At 34.9% G+C, this 17,288-nt stretch overlaps 2 protein-coding genes across 2 annotated transcripts in view; both read left to right on the top strand.

Annotated features, from left to right (window-relative positions):
- The window catches only part of trpc7b (transient receptor potential cation channel, subfamily C, member 7b), a 41,579-nt gene extending 35,559 nt beyond the window's left edge, over positions 1-6,020 (top strand). The window contains exons 8-12 of the mRNA XM_088604493.1: positions 459-654; positions 1,223-1,444; positions 2,483-2,563; positions 3,027-3,102; positions 3,684-6,020. Of these exons, the coding sequence (XP_088460619.1) occupies positions 459-654; positions 1,223-1,444; positions 2,483-2,563; positions 3,027-3,102; positions 3,684-3,823 (715 nt within the window). The 3' untranslated portion in view covers positions 3,824-6,020. The remainder of the gene's footprint in view (positions 1-458; positions 655-1,222; positions 1,445-2,482; positions 2,564-3,026; positions 3,103-3,683) is intronic.
- Positions 6,021-13,908: 7,888 nt separating this feature from the next.
- smim32 (small integral membrane protein 32) lies at positions 13,909-15,790 on the top strand. The gene is made up of 2 exons (XM_088602324.1): positions 13,909-15,024; positions 15,251-15,790. Exons 1-2 carry the CDS (start codon positions 15,004-15,006, stop codon positions 15,578-15,580), a joined length of 351 nt encoding a protein of 116 aa, XP_088458450.1. The 5' UTR covers positions 13,909-15,003; the 3' UTR covers positions 15,581-15,790.
- The last annotated feature ends 1,498 nt before the right edge of the window (positions 15,791-17,288 follow it).

The following is a 17,288-nucleotide window of genomic DNA, read 5'->3' as shown; positions in this document are numbered from 1 at the left end:
AGAAATTAACAATGATGATGATGACGACAAGTTATTAGAACTTAGTAGTTAAAGTTTTTAAATTCCTGAAAAATTGCCTGCGTATATAAGCTCATTTATATGTGTATGAATCTCACATAAAGGCCAGATACAGGAACTAACCAAATGATAAGGAGCTTAAGTCTGTAATAACATCCGTTACTTTTTTTCAAAGTCAGCCCAAGCATAAAACCTTAAATGTAAATTTAGTGTTCAGATTGGCTTGAAAACATTATTCTATGAAGACTACGTACAGTATATGATCAGGATTTTCAAACAGTGCAATTGTTCCGTCATCATCATTAACTCATTGTGTGCTTTCATTTCAAACAAATGTTGCAATTTAACTTTTTTAGGTAGCAGCCATAAAAAGAATAGAATTCATTTTCTTGTGGCTTTTCACAACTTATTTTTCATCTGATTTTTTGTTTTATTTGCAGTGTCGAAGAAAGCTTTAAGACTCTTTTCTGGTCCATCTTCGGTTTGTCTGAGGTGATCTCTGTAGTTCTTAAGTATGACCACAAATTCATAGAGAACATAGGCTATGTTCTTTATGGTGTCTACAATGTTACTATGGTGGTGGTGCTCCTCAACATGTTGATTGCCATGATCAATAATTCCTACCAGGAGATTGAGGTGAGACAGATACCAAGCGTACTGCTTCTAAATATTAAGTTTCTTATTGAATTGACATATAAAGTAAACTGCTTTCCTATTGTCTTTTGATTAAATCAAGAATAAACTGCACTTAAGCTATGATTTTTGTGGGATGAAAAGGAATTGCAAAATGTAGGTGGCTAATGCTTTCTTTCAGTAGAGATTTTGCTCCAACTCTGCAACTTGGAAGTAAATAATTGCTAGGAACAGTAATTTTCTACCTGGGGCCTGAGCTATTCTGAATGAATCATGCTGTTGAATGATTTATTTTTCAGTAAAAGCAACTGTCAATCAATTTGTAATTACAGATTCTTTGTATAGACTGTATGAAAATTGTATGAATTATAATTAATTTTTTCATGCATTTGGTTTTCATAAACACTGTCTGCACCATTAAACAGTATGTATTGTTATAATCTTTGTGGTCCCACACTGTCCTAAATTAAGTTATTACAGGGGTTTCCACAAGTAATCGTGTAGCTCCCTGTCCAGAAGGGTGTCTTTTTGCTTAGAAATAGAAGCTGGTTACAGTTTCCCCTGTTCACAGGAAGATGCCGATGTGGAATGGAAGTTTGCTCGTGCAAAACTTTGGCTATCATACTTTGATGAGGGAAGGACTTTGCCTGCCCCTTTTAACCTAGTGCCCAGTCCAAAATCATTCTACTATCTCATTCTCCACACCAAGTCCTGCCTCATCCGTCTCTGTAAGGCTAAAGCCAAGAAGTCTGACAGTGATGTGGAAATGGGAATGCTCAACTCCAAACCAAAGGTAAGAATGCAGCAGACTGTAATGCCATCAGCTATATCACCCTGCAACTCACAAATGGCAACCCATTGAAGCTACAGAGGTGTGTGCCTGGTCAGTACCTGCATAGGAGACCTCCTAAGGTTGCTGCTGGAAGTGGTGTTAGTGGGGCCAGAAGGGGGCGCTCACCCTGCAGTCTTAGTGGGTCCTAACGCCCCATTATAGTGACGGGGACACTATACTGCAAAATTGTGCAATCCTTCGGATGAGACGTAAAACTGAGGTCCTGGCTCTCTATGGTCGTAACAAAATCCCAGGGCATTCCTCAGAAAGAGTAGGGGTGTTACCCCAAATATGGCGTCCTAATAATTCCCATTTATGAATTAGCTTCATCACTCTGTTCTCCTCCTCACTGAAAGCTGATGTGTGGTGAGTGTAGTGGTGCACTATAGCTGCCATTGCATAATCCAGGTGAGTGCTGCATATTGGTAGTGGTGGAGGGGAGTCCCCATTACCTGTAAAACTTTTTGAGTGGTGTGTCCAGAAAAGTGCTATATAAGTGTAAGCAATTGTGGGAAATACTGCAGTTTCTAGGTTCAAATCTGGCTCTCTGCTATTTGCATGGTCCCCCCTTGTTTCTCTAGGTATACTGCGCTTTCCTACCTCAGTCTGAAGACATGCTGTCCAGGGTAACAGGTTCTCAAAGTTAACTCTGCAATGGATTGGTACCTACAGTATAATCTAGGATGATGTCCTTGTAGTTCTGTAGCTCGATTAGGCTTTCATTCTAATGATAAAGATGTTACTTAAAAAAATATTTGTATGTTCTTGAGATTACAATTCAAAAACTTTATTTTAAAAAGTTAAAATGAAGAGTGAGGAATCCCTCAGGGAGACCTTGAACAAACTTCACTCTGGTAGTTTACTGTATGTACCCTAAGTGTATACTGTAGCTACAGTATGGTAATTTAAGAAAACATTAGGTATTTCATTTTCCTTGTTCTTTTTAAAGGCAATAATACATTTTTTCAGCAACTGTTTTTATTTTTTATCATATATCAGCCAGATCGATACAAATCAAGCTCAAGGACATTGGATAGCTTTGGTGTGAAAAAGCCTATTAAAAACCCAACCAGGTATCAGGTGAGTAATTCTGGAATGAATGCAGGAGTGAATCTGTCATCCATATTTTGACTGTATACCGGAATATTTTACACATGTACTTTTTGGCCCTTGGAAACAAAATTTATATGATGCTAAAACTACTAATAATTATATTGATGAGTTAACAGAGCTTTGCACTTCACTGCTTTGAATGTACTATAAAGAAATCATGTACTGTAGGTATTTTGTCTAGGGAAATCATCATGCTGGGAATGTCAGCTTAATCCCTTGAAGAAAACATTTTTGACATTCGATTTTACTTACTGCCTTTAAAAGCTTTTAAGTTTTACAAGCACAGACTAGGGAAGAGCAGAAGAGAATGGATTGTCAAAGTGTGTGTCTTGTTCAAGATGGTGTGAGGTTAGACTCCAGCCATGTAATGCTGTTTTCCTTCAAATGGTCTGTCTATCTTGGTGCATCTAACTTATTTCCTCCTTGGCAGAAAATAATGAAGCGGCTCATTAAACGTTATGTTCTGAAGGCTCAGGTCGATAGAGAGAATGACGAAGTCAATGAAGGTAAAATCATCCCATTAGTTCTATGTAAAATTTGCATTTACATGACTTTATCTCAGGGGCATATTTAAAGCTGAACACGTGCATGCTTGAAATACAAATTTGTCTTTGGCTTATGTTTCGATTATATGAAACGCTGTCATTTTATTCCGGGTACTCTATGAATTTTGAGAAAATCCCTTCTGCCTACAGCTGTTGTTATATTATTGTAAGAAAATTAATGTAATTTCTTGTTTGATAATGAGAACCAATCAGTATAGCTTTGTTTTTTTTTCATGAATTCATGCAGTTAAATCTAATTTTGTGGGATTGATCATTCAGTTAAATGCTTGCCTGTAATAATTCTGACTATTAGACACAAGGAGAAAACAAAAGTAGTCATTTCTGTCTTGTATATTTACTAAATACATGAATGCACATGAAATACACTAATACATGAATGCATTAAAATCTAAAGTTAATATATAGTAAAAAAAAAACACATTCAAAATCTGTGAGAGCAATGTGAGATGTCTCTCTGAATAAAAAGTCTGAAATAAAAGTGAAGTGTTCCTGCCACCACAGAATATGTTGTTGTATTGCAGGTGAGCTGAAGGAGATAAAGCAGGACATCTCAAGCCTTCGCTATGAGCTGCTGGAGGAAAAATCCCAAGCCACTGGTGAACTCGCAGATCTCATCCAACAGCTTAGTGACAAATTTGGAAAGAACATGAAGAAACCCTGACTGGAATCATCTCCAGGTTTTAAAGGAAATACTGTACAACAGACCTTTAAAACATAACCACGTCTGATCTGCAGGTACAGCACTCATAAGTGCCAAACATGACATCGAAAAACAGACATTCTGATGCGCCTTACGAAAACCCTTCTGTCTGAATGGATTCTGAGATTGGATGTGTGTGTGATTAAAAAAGGAAAGGGTTATAAAGACTTAGCACCTTTTTTTTCTGAGAAGCCCGAACCACATTGAAGGGGCTGTTGGGAAATTGTCTATAAATGATAGATTGATACTGGGCAAAAATGGTGTCAGTTTCATTTTTTTAACATTTTAGTAGGAGCTGGTAAAACCCAGCATATATTCTTTAAAAACATGTAAGCAGAGTGAGCACAAAAATGGGGTTAATAAAATATTTTGAATATAGTTTAAATTATAGCTTCCTTCATACCAGGACTGATCACATAACCAAGGAAATAAAAGTGTCACCCAATGAGAAAATAAAAACAACAAGATCATTTTGAGGAGACACTCACCTTGAAAGTTCAGTTCAGATTTCTTCGGAGCATACATTTTTATTGTGATAACTCTCTCATACATCATCTGATGCCGCTGAAAAATAGTAAATATACAGCAAGGACACTTTTTCTATATTCCAATATATTTTTTTCACTAGAACATAATTAATATGCACAGAAAAAAACATCCAAAATTCCTACAAAAATCCAGTCGTTAGAAGGTTCGTGGAAGAATCATAAAAGGCTGATCCATAATGAGTAATTAAGCTGCTGCTTGTTTAAATTGCCTGATTGTGATGTCCAGGACGTGAAAGAATAATTCTAACTGCTTTATCATAAAAATCAAGTCTTTGAGAAACAGAAGAAAGAGAGAGCGAGACAAACACTGTGATAGCTCAATGTGTACAAAATTGTAAAGCTCTGAATAACTATGGAAGGTGAGAAGTTTTAAGAATTTAACATACAGTATACCAGTGTATGGACACCAGCCTCCAAATCGGCAGTCTAATTAACACCATTACCTTATGTGCCAAGATAACTTTTCTTCTTTTTGCCAATCTACAAAAATGTTTTATCATTGTTCCTTATTATTTTTCTAAAGTATAATCTGTACTGTTCCCTTGACCTCATTTTCTGACATTTGGTGTAGTTGAAAATCTTCTTAATGTCAGTCTTTTTGCACATGTCTGTGTTTGAATATGGATTTGTCCATGGCTGTCAGTTTATTTCTCTCAAACGCGTGATTGCTTTTTTAATATGAAATATGTACCATGAATCGAGGTTCGCTTGAAGCCACTTTTACCCCCATTTGCTCCTGCTTCCCTGTACAATAAAAAAAGCTGAGGTTTCTAGCAGACTTTGTCTGAAATAATTTTTAACAGCAAATTCAAATCACTCTGTAAATTAATTATTCAGCTTCGTTTGAAACTCATCTCTAGTAAGACCAGTTGTCCAATTTCATTTTTACTTGTAAACAGCAGAAGGTGAAACAAAAAAAAATGATTTTTTTTATTCTTTATTCAAGGTGTGTCTAATTTACTTTTATCTTTTGTTCACATGGGACAGCAAACAGAATGAAAAGATAGTAAATCTTCGTTTTGCAGATTTGCATTTATTTGATTCTTCACAGGATAAATGTGAATTCCAACAAAATAGTAACACATCTTATGTGAGATATTTTAGGTTTCTGCCAAGAATTTGTTTTATTTCAGAGAATTACTCATCTGGGAGAGTGTTCATTGTTCCAGGATGGTTCCAAAGTACAGTATGTCAAAAAGTAATGTTTTCTTCAGCAGTCTCTCTTTGTTTTGCAGCATTCATCATGTCACTTTGGGTACTCAGTAGAGGTTGTGTGTGAGTATTTATGTTTCTATGTGTATACTATCTTTCCCCAAAATATTGTAGAAGATGGTATTTGCTAGCAGACATATTTGTAAAATATATACCATATACTCAGACCGAGATTAAACAGACTATTTTCTGATGCTGTATTTTTCTCTTAGATAAAAATAATATGCTGTTTCTAGTAACTTTAAATATATTGTGATATTTCTAATCAAAAGTTTAAAATCACATAATAAACGTTGGGTGACACAATGTTTCATTGGCTAGCATTGCTGCCTCACAACACTGGGATCCTGGGTTCAAGTCTGGACCCGGGATGCTATCTGCTTAGAGTTTATACATTCTCTCTGTCTTCTGGGAACATTGGCCCTGGTATGAGTGTGTGTCTATTTGTTTCTGAGTGTGCCCACAATGGACTGGTGATCTGTTCAGTCTGTATCCTGCCTTGTGCTCATTTCTTGCCAGGATCGAGTTTGATTCCCTGAAACACTGAATTGGATAAAGAGGTTAAACAACAGATAGATGGATAACAGACCTTCTTTTTAATTGCAGAATTATAACATCCTCTGTAGTTTAAGTGTACTTTAGTGTTAAGAGTTAAAACGACTTCATATACTGTACGACCATGGAAACAATGCTGTGTTTACCAGTCACAACTATCTCTTCACATTTCACTTGCCTGTTTCAGGAATGTCTTGTGGTGCTGTTCTCTTTTAAGAAAAGAAACAACATGCTCTAAAGCACATTAATATTAAGATGTGCAAGGGGATAATTAAATATTCACAGCTGATAAAAAGAACAGCAGTTTATGTCATGAGGAGAACTCTTTGTTTAGCCACGGTTGTTTACTAGTTATATGGTGATAATTGACTGCATATGTTCCTATAAAACAAGAATTTGCTTGTTAGACAACACAATTGTTGAGTTTCATAGTTTCCAACCATCTTTTGAAGGAAGCATTTGTATCAGCATCAGAACCACAACTGGGCAGCTTGTTTATACTTCCCCACTTCCCCTGGTATAAAGAAGTGCCTTTTGTACTTCAACACAGTTTTCACTTGTATCATCTTTACCGTCTGTGTGGTTGACTTTCTCAATACCTTTGGATATTACGAATACTTGAGTCTGGTCCCCTTACAGTCCTTTTTATTCAAGACAGAGGATGTTCAAATCTTTTTAGCCTGTCAGTGTAAGACATTCCCTTTGAGTCCAGGAATGCACCCTGTTTCTCTTTTCTGAACTGCAGAGAAACAGTATTATCTTGTACCTTTGAGATCAAATTTGTACACAATGTTAAAACAAAGTCCCTTAATATCAATTCTATGCTTTTAACTATATAGTCTAACTTTGTCTGCCTTTTTTATTGCTTCTCAACATTGCCTACAAGTTAAAAGTGATTTAAACATAGTCTTTCTCATCAATAGCTTATTCAATCCTAGTGTTTCCCGCCTTCTTTTTGTCATTTGTTTTTACTACCTGCACCTATTTACTGTAAATTAAATATCACCTGACATGGGTTTGCTCAGTCCTGAATCTGGAATTTCTAGGATTTATTTTTTTAGATTTAACCCTCTAGGAGCTTGTAAGAGTTTTAACCCTAATAGCTAAATATAATTTTACAAGCATGAAACGTTCGCAATCTACTGTATACCAGAATCTTGATCATTGATACTACAGTATATAAATTAGGAAGAACAGTTGTCTGAATAAAGTGCCCTTGGGTACATTTTTAGCATTTACTTCTTTTCTGTACCCTTTGTTTCCAGTCCATTAGCCAATTCATAATCAAAGTACTTACAGTATATTGATTAAGTACTTACTTTGAGAATTAAATAGATTGTTACTTTGACTCTATGTAATTTGAGAATTAATCTTTTATGAAGAACTTTATCAAATCTTATGATCTGTTTGTATGCCGCTGTTGCTTGTTCAGAGAACTCTTACAAGTTTTGTAGACTAAAGCAAGGGTCTAGCTGAGGTACAGTCAAATACAGCCGTCAATGGGTCAAGGCAAGAGCGCTAGAGATATCTTTTGTAAAAACATTTCAACATATGTGTTAATTATTTTAAAATAGCAATTAAATTATTTAGGTTATATTAACATTCTGCTTAATCTTTCATATTTATATTCCTTTCGGTATCCTGCAATATTTAAAAATACCTCTAAATCATCATTTGGTTTGTCAGGCCTCTTTAGTTGTTTGTAAATAGGTAGAGTCCAATTACAATCAATAAATAAGGAAAGCATTTAGAAATATATTATATTTTCTTTTCTGATTTGGCCCAGACTTAAATATTTTCTTTTGTTCTGCTGTGCGGATGTCCGCAACATTTTATGATACAAATTTCGAGGTGTTGACATATTCCATTATTGCTCCACTTCAAAACAAAAGAAATTCAAATTGAATGATAAGGATTCTATAAAGAACTGCACCTGAACACTTAACTCCTGCTGTGGAAAGATTACAAAAACATGTTGCTTGTCATTTTTGAATAATAATAATAATGTGTTTATATCATTTTCCAAGATTTTTATTATATACAATAAAATGAAGCTGATGAACATGAAAATCTGCTATACCCAGTGACGGTTATTTCAATACGTATTAAACAGTGTGAAGACAGAACAAAGAGCTGCAGTTCTGCTGTGTCACCTATCGCTTATAGCAAATTTCTAAATATTCTATTGAAGCTGTTCCTTCTTTTCCTTTGGGAAACTATACCTAAATGTGTGTTGTCTGTGTTTTAAAATGTGGAGGGGACAAAAAAGAGCTCTTTTTAATTCAGACACAGCTACCGTTTCCATGATAGGCCACTATTTTTCCTAAATACCTTATGAATAAAAAAACACTTATGATACTTTTTATTTTACAAATTATTATATTACAAATCTACATGGCTACAAAGAATAATATGAAATAATTGAATAGTTTTACACTTTCAATAAAAGGTGGAAATTGTCCTCAAACATTCACCATGGTGATTGATCCAATTTTGTTGGTGTGAATCATGCAGAAAAATCTCAGGACACCTACTGTATATGAAACAAAAGGGAGTTTGATATATACTTAATAGCTTTCTTGATATCCCCAGGAGTCTTCCTGGTGCATCTATTTATATTTAAAGCATTAAAATGTATTGACTCAAAGATGTTAAAACTGTATTTTATAACTTTGCAAAAGGCTTATGCTCCTAATGCATGATCAGTTCTATTGCCATTCCTGAGCAAGTCTTTTTCCATTAATGGCTTATGCACAACATACAAATTGCTGAAAATGAAATATAAAGAGGTCCTAAGAAGCTATGGGATTCTCTGTTATTGATTTCTAAGTCGATGCATAGCATTTCTTCATACCCATCCACAGAAGCAAATAATGCAGTTACAATTCTGAAGCACCTTCAGCATCTAAAGCTTGATAAAAAATGATGCGAGACAATTCTTGGATTTTATTTTAAAGAAAAGATGCCTTTGCACCTTATATTCTTCATGTTGTAAAACATCTGTAAATTGAAAAGCAAACCAGTTTGTTCTCACAACACTATATACATGATTTAACCATTAATATAAGAAGAATCTTTATTTATCTTTCCAAATAATAATAATAATAAGTGTGTACAAAGTGTGTATTATCAAAAACTCTACAGATTTGCTTCTTTCCAAACAAAACATTTTACTGTCTCCTAAACTAGTGAAAATTTCATTAATATTTCACTTACATTTCTTCTTTCAGTTTAATTTCCTCGGAAGGCAAGGGATTTGGCATGCTCCACTGGAGACTGTCAACCTTTCAATCCTGGGCACACTACAATAAAAAGCACTGAATGGAGTATTGTCATGCAAAATCCACAACCTCAAATATGTGTGAAAATATAATCACAAGACTGTTGCAGGTATAAAAAGTGTCTAGGTGAGATTGCCGAAGCGGTACAAATCATGGAAAAGGTTAGTTGTCGCTTAATACTAATGGCATTAATGATTAAAATGTTTTTTTTTTACCTTCTTCAAACTTTTTTATAACAGATTCTCCAAATCGCCGTCAAATTGAAGTTTGATTCGATTCAGTAAGTATATTGTGAAATTACAACTTCACACTAAATTGAAAAATATAGAACAGTGTTTTATTCAACTCGTTCTTCAGTAGACTCCCTACACCAATCTTTAAATATAATTGAACTCAACACCTTGAGAAATCTAGACTTTTGGTCCTGAATGAGGTCAGTGCAGTGCTGCCTGTGTTAAACGAGACTGAACAACTCTTCATTTGAGGTGACAGAATCGTATAAGTAGACCTCCAGGCAAGAGTAATTCCTCCTCAAACTTTATCTCCTTAAAGAGGATATTGTCGAAGTGAGCCTTACTGTGAGGGTTGTAAATTTGTCGCATAGGGATTTTAAGGATTCCCACTGAATGCCTTGCAGCAGTTTAGACTACTGTTTTACAGTTTACAGATAATATTTCTTATTTATGCATGTTATGTTTTACATTCTCACTTTTTCTTGTTCTTTTGCTTTCAGTATTATCTTTCATTTTTCAAGTTAAAGTAATCGCCCAGGAATATCTGCTTACATCTGCAATTTACTCTTTGAAATACAAGGATATCTATTTCAGAAGCAAATTACTATATGAGTGATGCACCAGCACAAAGTCTTGATTCTTACCATTGGACTTTTCAGTTTGGAGTGGAATTAATTATTTCCTCTTTTATTGTCCCTGACATTTAGCTCCAAGGCATTTTAACTGAATGTATTCTTCCTGGAATTCTTTGTGACAATGACAAATGATTTTCTAACCAAACACCAAAACAAAGAACAACACAAAGTACTGCTTAATGATGATGATAATAAAGTGAACTCTGCTACCCATTTTAAAATTATACTCAGAAGGACTTGTTAAATAAAAAAATAAATTTATAGAAGAAATCTAAGAGCCCTATAGCTTGCTGCTATGACAGAAACACAACTGTCTTTGTTTAGGCCACAAAGGCATTTTCAAGCTGATGACTGTCAGAACACCTCTGAAGTCTGTTGAAGATGATATATGAGCTGGCTGTTTATATGGATCCATTTCTCCTGAGAAACATTCTAGTAGTCATGACCAACACAACAGCATTGGCCTCTTCCCCATGTATCATAGATACAGTGGCCAGTGGGGCCAATTCAAGTTTATTTTTTTATTTATGAGCCTTAAAATTATGGTTGAAATATTTGCACAAGTTCAATTCTATATACTGCACAGCTGACACTCTGCTAGCTGGTCCAACTAACGTGGCAGACTGGGATAACCTTTACAGCAAGTCTTTCTATTATTTATCTGTTGGCCTGTTGCTGTATAAACTGTCTAGTGCCATCTGCCACCTGTTATGTTTTCAAACCTATTCCATTTTTTAACAATGGAATAATGTTTTTTTGCCTGGTTATACCATTGCCTCTTAAGTTAATTTCATAATGCTGATAACCAAAGAAATATCACACTGCAGTGTTTGTAATTAGTAATTTTATGTTTACCTCAGAGCTATACAAATCAAATATAATACATGCGAGAAGGCGAGTCAAACACAAGCATGGTTTGAGCAGTCCTTACAACATTGTCCACCTGGTGTGCATGATAATTATTTGAATAAGTCAAATGTATTTCTATGACCTTTCAGCAGTAATGCAGTATCACTGAAACAGTCATTTGAATTATTTTTGATTCTGTAAATCAAAAATCTCCAAATTATTTTGTTTTAAAAATATCATAACCTAAAAAACAAATCTTACTCTAACTACTTTTTTTCAATCTAACTACCCCAACAATATTGCATTACAGATTGCTTTACTCACTTGACTTGAGAAATGATAACCTGGTCATGTAGTTGAAGTAGCTGGAATCTTCTTTATAAATTAAGCCAAAGGTTGGTTGGCACGACCTAATTTCATTAGACGGCTTCATCTATTCAAGGAGGAAATAGCTATGCTAAGAGTCCTAGTTACATATTTACCGGCCACCTTTTGAAAAAGTAATATTCACGGACAGCTTTGAGGTCAATTCAAATGCTCCTCAAGTCCATGACATTTTACTGAAGGTCATTCATTTCAGTTATTCATTTTACTTAAAGTCATTCATTTTATGATACTATTTTTCTAGGTTATTGTGCCAAGTTAGCTATTTGCATTAATTATTTACATTATGACAGATGATAAGAAATACATCATTATTATTGTTGTTGCGACAAAAACCTTGATATACAAGGTTAAGTCTCGGTTCTCTACACCTATAAGAAATCCAATATTTTGTGTTTAACCTTTAAAAGATAAAAATTAGATCAGCTCTAAGATACATTTTTATATTGAGCAGATGACAAGCAGTGTTGACAATAAATGTCAACACTGCACATAAGTTTACATCAAACCTAAGGGTATTGTACTTTTTCCAGGAGACAGGCTAAATTATCATGACATCATTGCTCAATAAAATATTTTTACAATGCCTATATTAATTTTAAATTATATCAACTCAATAGCCTTTCCATATACTGTATATGCAGTATATATATGAAGCGATTATCATTACAAAAACTGTTGAGTGGCATGTTGATTTTGAGTATATTTGGAGCATCCCACTGCTATGTTCCCTATACATAATATGGGGACTATGATAAAGAGAAGCAATGAAGATAAACTGGGAAAAAACAATCTACACACAATAAATTAGATCACAAATCTATACAAAAATAGTCATATGCCATTATCTTCAGATTTATAAGTGGATTGCCTTCATATTCACCTTCAGTTGTCCACAGTAAATGAAGGAGGATGCTTATCCCAGATCACCCTCTCTGCCTGGTAGTGAGATAATTGCAAGACATTATTTCCCTGAAGGGAGAATGAATTGCAATACCCACTGAGATGAAGTTAAAGTACTGAAGTCAAATATGGGAATGCTTTTTTTTTTGCCAATTAGAAATTCTTATATGCAAAACTGGAATGTATCTGCTGTCTCTAGTAATTGTCTTCTTGCATTGTAGTTTAACATAAGGCAGAGGTAAACATTGCTGAATAAGACCACAAAATTCATGTACTTTATTAAACATCTGTTCAGTCTAGAAATGGAAACATTGACAGAAAGCTAAAAGGATATAAAAGAACTTTCAGGTAACAACAAGTTATAACTAGACTTGCAATAATTCAATTTAATAGTTTCTAACAAACAAAATGTTAAGATATATGATTAAAATGTATAATTCAAATTGAGGAATGTGTGCAAATTGTACAATATTTTAAATGAGAAGGCTATAAGCCTTAATTTGTGGGAGAATTTGGCAACATTCTCAGGGCAGACCTAATATCCAAGCTCTAAAAAATCCCAGATGACTCCTAAAACTTTCACAAATTATGTGGATTTCAGCATTTATTTCATAGGTAACACCTTGAGCATATTTATACAAAGAGCCTAAAAAAGTACTGAGGTGAGGTTAATCCTTTATTAACTACCTCCAGAAGTTATATTTGCTACGTACAGTATGACCTAAAATAGAAAAGCAATAAACAATTTAAAATAGAATGGTGATATACTGTATTCGAGCATGTTTACATACAGCATACACTGTATATCTGGCATCACAGGAAAATTCTAGCACAAATTAAATTCCTTTTTTTTTTGTTACTGAAATTAAGAAACCTTTGTTTCTCCAAAGTACTAACAACAATTATTTCAGCTGCCACAGGGGTAATGAATTGGAATGGTCCCATGTCAGTAATTGTAATTTTTGAAATACAGAACTCAGTGTGTGATGCCGTTATGCCATCGAGTCGTAGAATATATCAAACTCAACGGTTTGGTCTTTAGAGATAGTACTGTAGTTAGACTCGTGAGAGAAGAGGTAATACAATGCAAAAACATACTGAAAACAGTGTAATGCAAAAAAAGGCAAAGAATCGCTAAAATATTAACCTGCAAACTGTATCTCTGTTCATCAATGCGGTTAAATAAAACATACTAATCACAAAAGTTTCCATAATATTTCTGAAGATTAGCTTCTGGTTAGTACTGGTACTGATTCTTTCTTTTGAGGGTTACCGTACCTCTGTGACCATCTAAAAATAGGCTAGCTATATTTTTTAAACGAAACTTAAAACATTTCGGTTTGCATATTAATCTGAAATGTGAGTTCGCCCATGAAACTGTGCCTTTAACTGAAGAGTTTAAAGGAAAATCCGCCTTTTTCATCTCCCTGAGACATTCCGCACAGCCTTGATATTGTTCCAGTCACTTTGTTTCAAATGAGGAGATGCTGTAGAAAAAAATGTCGTCACATGCTTTCACACATCGGTGTTCCTAGAAGGCTCTCCGTTTGGATGAACAGTTCATGTTTCCCTTGATATCTGTCATACAGAGTTCAAATTAGCCAGTGGTCTGCAAACACAGACAGTTAAGTGACATATATTTTAAAGTCTTTAGGTTGTTCTGTTGTGACTGCATACACTGAATAAAAAACAAGGACTTTCAGGAATGAAATTCACTGAATGGCATCGGACTTCGATCTGTGCAACAGAGATGAGAAGAGGACCGAACAGCATACCAGAGTGCCTTCTCGTTCTGCATGTTTTACCGCAAAGAAAGAACGATATTCATGATATCACTTTATTACAACAAAGTCGATTCTGGATTTGTTCATGCTGCTACACGGAAAACGTTTGAGGGACTTTCTCCAGTCTTCGATAAACTATTGAAATAACAGTAACGCAGTAGGAGACGAGAAGGAAATATAATTTGTATTTTGTGATTGTTTTAAGAATTGAATGCTCTTAATTATATTCTGTGAATGTCGACAATTTAAAGCAATCGCAATCGTTTCCTTTGGGATTAAGTAACATTTCTCAGCATAGGCAACGATAACGCATACAGTAGCACACAGCCTTCTCATTTTCCACCCTTAGGAACTATAGCTTCACGTGTGGGAAATGTGTAGCTAATGTAGTTTAAATATGCTGGTTAAGACCTGAAACAAAAAAAAAATACACAGGTGTTGGACGCAAGATTTGGTTTGCAAGAAAGTTTTTCCTCAGTGGTGTGTAAGTCAAAGAAAGAAAATTAATTATTCATAAAGATTAATGTGGGAAATCGAGAGGAAAGGAGATATTTATCGTCCACGGATTTGAGAAACTGCTTTCATAAAGGGGAGCTAGGATTTGTAACACGAAAGGATTTACGGCATCAAAAAGCAAGTTAGTTATCATATATGCTTTGTTTTTATGTTGGCGTACTGAGGCGATACGTTTCATAGCCATTTGAGGAATGCAAGCACATTATCTCACTTCGTCTACCTCACCTGCCAGCCTGTCTTCATGGTCTGCACAGCAGCGAAAGTAAGTCGTTGATTTATTTCTTCTTGATAACGGAATTCAAGTCTTCTTATTTTCCCCCACAATTGGTTTTATGCATATGCAATGAAATGCGTTGCGATGTCCATTGTCCTTTTTAAGTGTCGTGTGCTTACAGCATTGGGCTTTTCAGATCATACAGTACCTGCTTTGAAACTGCTATGCTGCTTAATTGACGTTTGTTCTGTTTTGTACTTTTTGTCTTTTTCAGTTGAAAATGCTGAGACAAATGCTTATAAACTCTACTACAGCCTCTAGCTTTGAACTGATGGCCCAGACGAACTCACCATCCTTAAATATCTCACAGGGACCAGTCAGTGTGGCGCCGCTACTCAGACCAACAGGGAGAGGACTGAGAGATGGAGAGTTAAGTAAACCAGATTTGGTCACCTATGTGATTATATTCCTTGTTTTATTTCTCCTCGTATTGGTAATAGTGTTTTTTATCAACTGCCAGTTGAAGAACTCTTTCTTTGCAACCATGCCTTATGACAGGTCATTAAGAGAGGCAAGAAGTTCGTGGAGGAGTGCAAGACTGTGAATTAAGCACAAATGGATTAAGCAAAGACTGTTATTTTTCCCACTTTTAAAGATCACGAAGGACTACTATATGGCCTTGCACAATTCCAGAAGTAATGATTATGTTCTGTAGAATGTTTGTTTATATTGTATAAAGCTGAAATATTCTAGAATCTTAATAGCATTTACAGTGTTTTCCCTACATGTCTGTAAATAAATAACTGCAAATACAGTATTTGTTCTTTTTTACTGCCACTACCACATGGGTTTTGGTGGAGCATGTATCAGAACTGACCCATTAGCACTGGTGAAAAACTAGTCTGGAACTGCTGGTGAATGGAAGAATGCACCATTTTTATAGATGACAATAACAAATAAATACACAAATATGATTTGACGTACAGTATCATGAGTTTTCAAGTGCTCTATGGGGGTACAGTAAATAATTTCAACTTCTTGGGAAAGTATTTCAATATTGATTTGAAATTGGTGCAATGCTGGCATTATGTCTTATTTTCTTTAACTCGCACACAGAAACTGAGCAGGTTACCATATCATTTATTATGAATTAAGCCATACTGCATTAAAATGACAACATTTATGAAGAATTGGCTGCAGTGTTGCAGACTAAACTGAACTCAATGCCTAACCCAAAGCCTTTATCAGGAATTTAAAATCTGGTCTCACTACTTATACAGTATGTAAATGTTATTTGTGTGTGATATTGTTAAAATGTTAATAATGTCTGTGCCCAAAATACTGTAGATTCAATAGTGCTAAAAGGTTATTGAACTGTGGATTGAGCATTAGATCTCAGTCACAGGAGAACTAAGTAATATTGCCAACATGCATGCTCAGTAATCTTCAATAACATTTTCCATTTGACAAATCTAAACTGTCACAAAGCAATTTAAACTTACCACCACCATGTCAAATTCCAAATAAGTTTGAGTGGTTTCACAACTTCACATAATGAAATACATACAGTATGCCCTGTTGGACTAAAACCTGGAGTGTCTGGAGTGATCTCTTGAAATAAGAACATTTACATACTGTATCTGTCTGTCTACATTTGAATATATATTTAGTTGTTGATTGTTGCCACTGACATCAGTGACTTCACTGCTATTCACGACTATAGTGTAAAAGAAATGTACAAATTGTTGGATCTTTTCTACAAAATGTGTATTTTTGGGAGGCAGTGGTGTGGTGATAAGCAGTCCTAACCACAGTTCCAGAGTCCTGGCTGATTCTGACTTCAGGTGAATGTATGTGTGGAACTTTGCATGTTGTCCTCGTGTTGACATATGTTTTCGTCAGGTGATCCAGTTTCCTTCCACCTAACAAAGACAGGCTAACCATGTTTGATTGGCTAAATTCTAAATTACTTCCTTTGCTTTGGCCCCATGATGGTCTGGCAACAGGCATAGTAGGGAAGTAGTCATGTGGCCTGTACTTCAGAGATTTGCTGCTGGTGACTTTCACCAGAACACGCTAATTACTTTAGCATTGAAAAGTATAGTTTTTGGTATTTTCTTATATCCATTCATTTTCTATAACCACTTAGTACTTTGAGGAACAAACTAAATGACAATATACCACTTTGCACTGGCATATTTAAAATGTTATAATACAATAAACTGAAACTTGAACTTGTGCTACTATATTTAACAAAGACAATATAAATATTCCATATTAAAAGTAAATGTTCTCTGCTTTTGTTTTTTTCC

The sequence above is a fragment of the Lepisosteus platostomus genome, chromosome 13 (assembly GCF_059453375.1).
Source record: "Lepisosteus platostomus isolate fLepPlt1 chromosome 13, fLepPlt1.hap1, whole genome shotgun sequence".
NCBI classification, from domain to species: domain Eukaryota; kingdom Metazoa; phylum Chordata; class Actinopteri; order Semionotiformes; family Lepisosteidae; genus Lepisosteus; species Lepisosteus platostomus.
The sequence above is the reverse complement of the archived record's forward strand: the minus strand, read 5'-3'. Positions and strand labels throughout refer to the sequence as shown.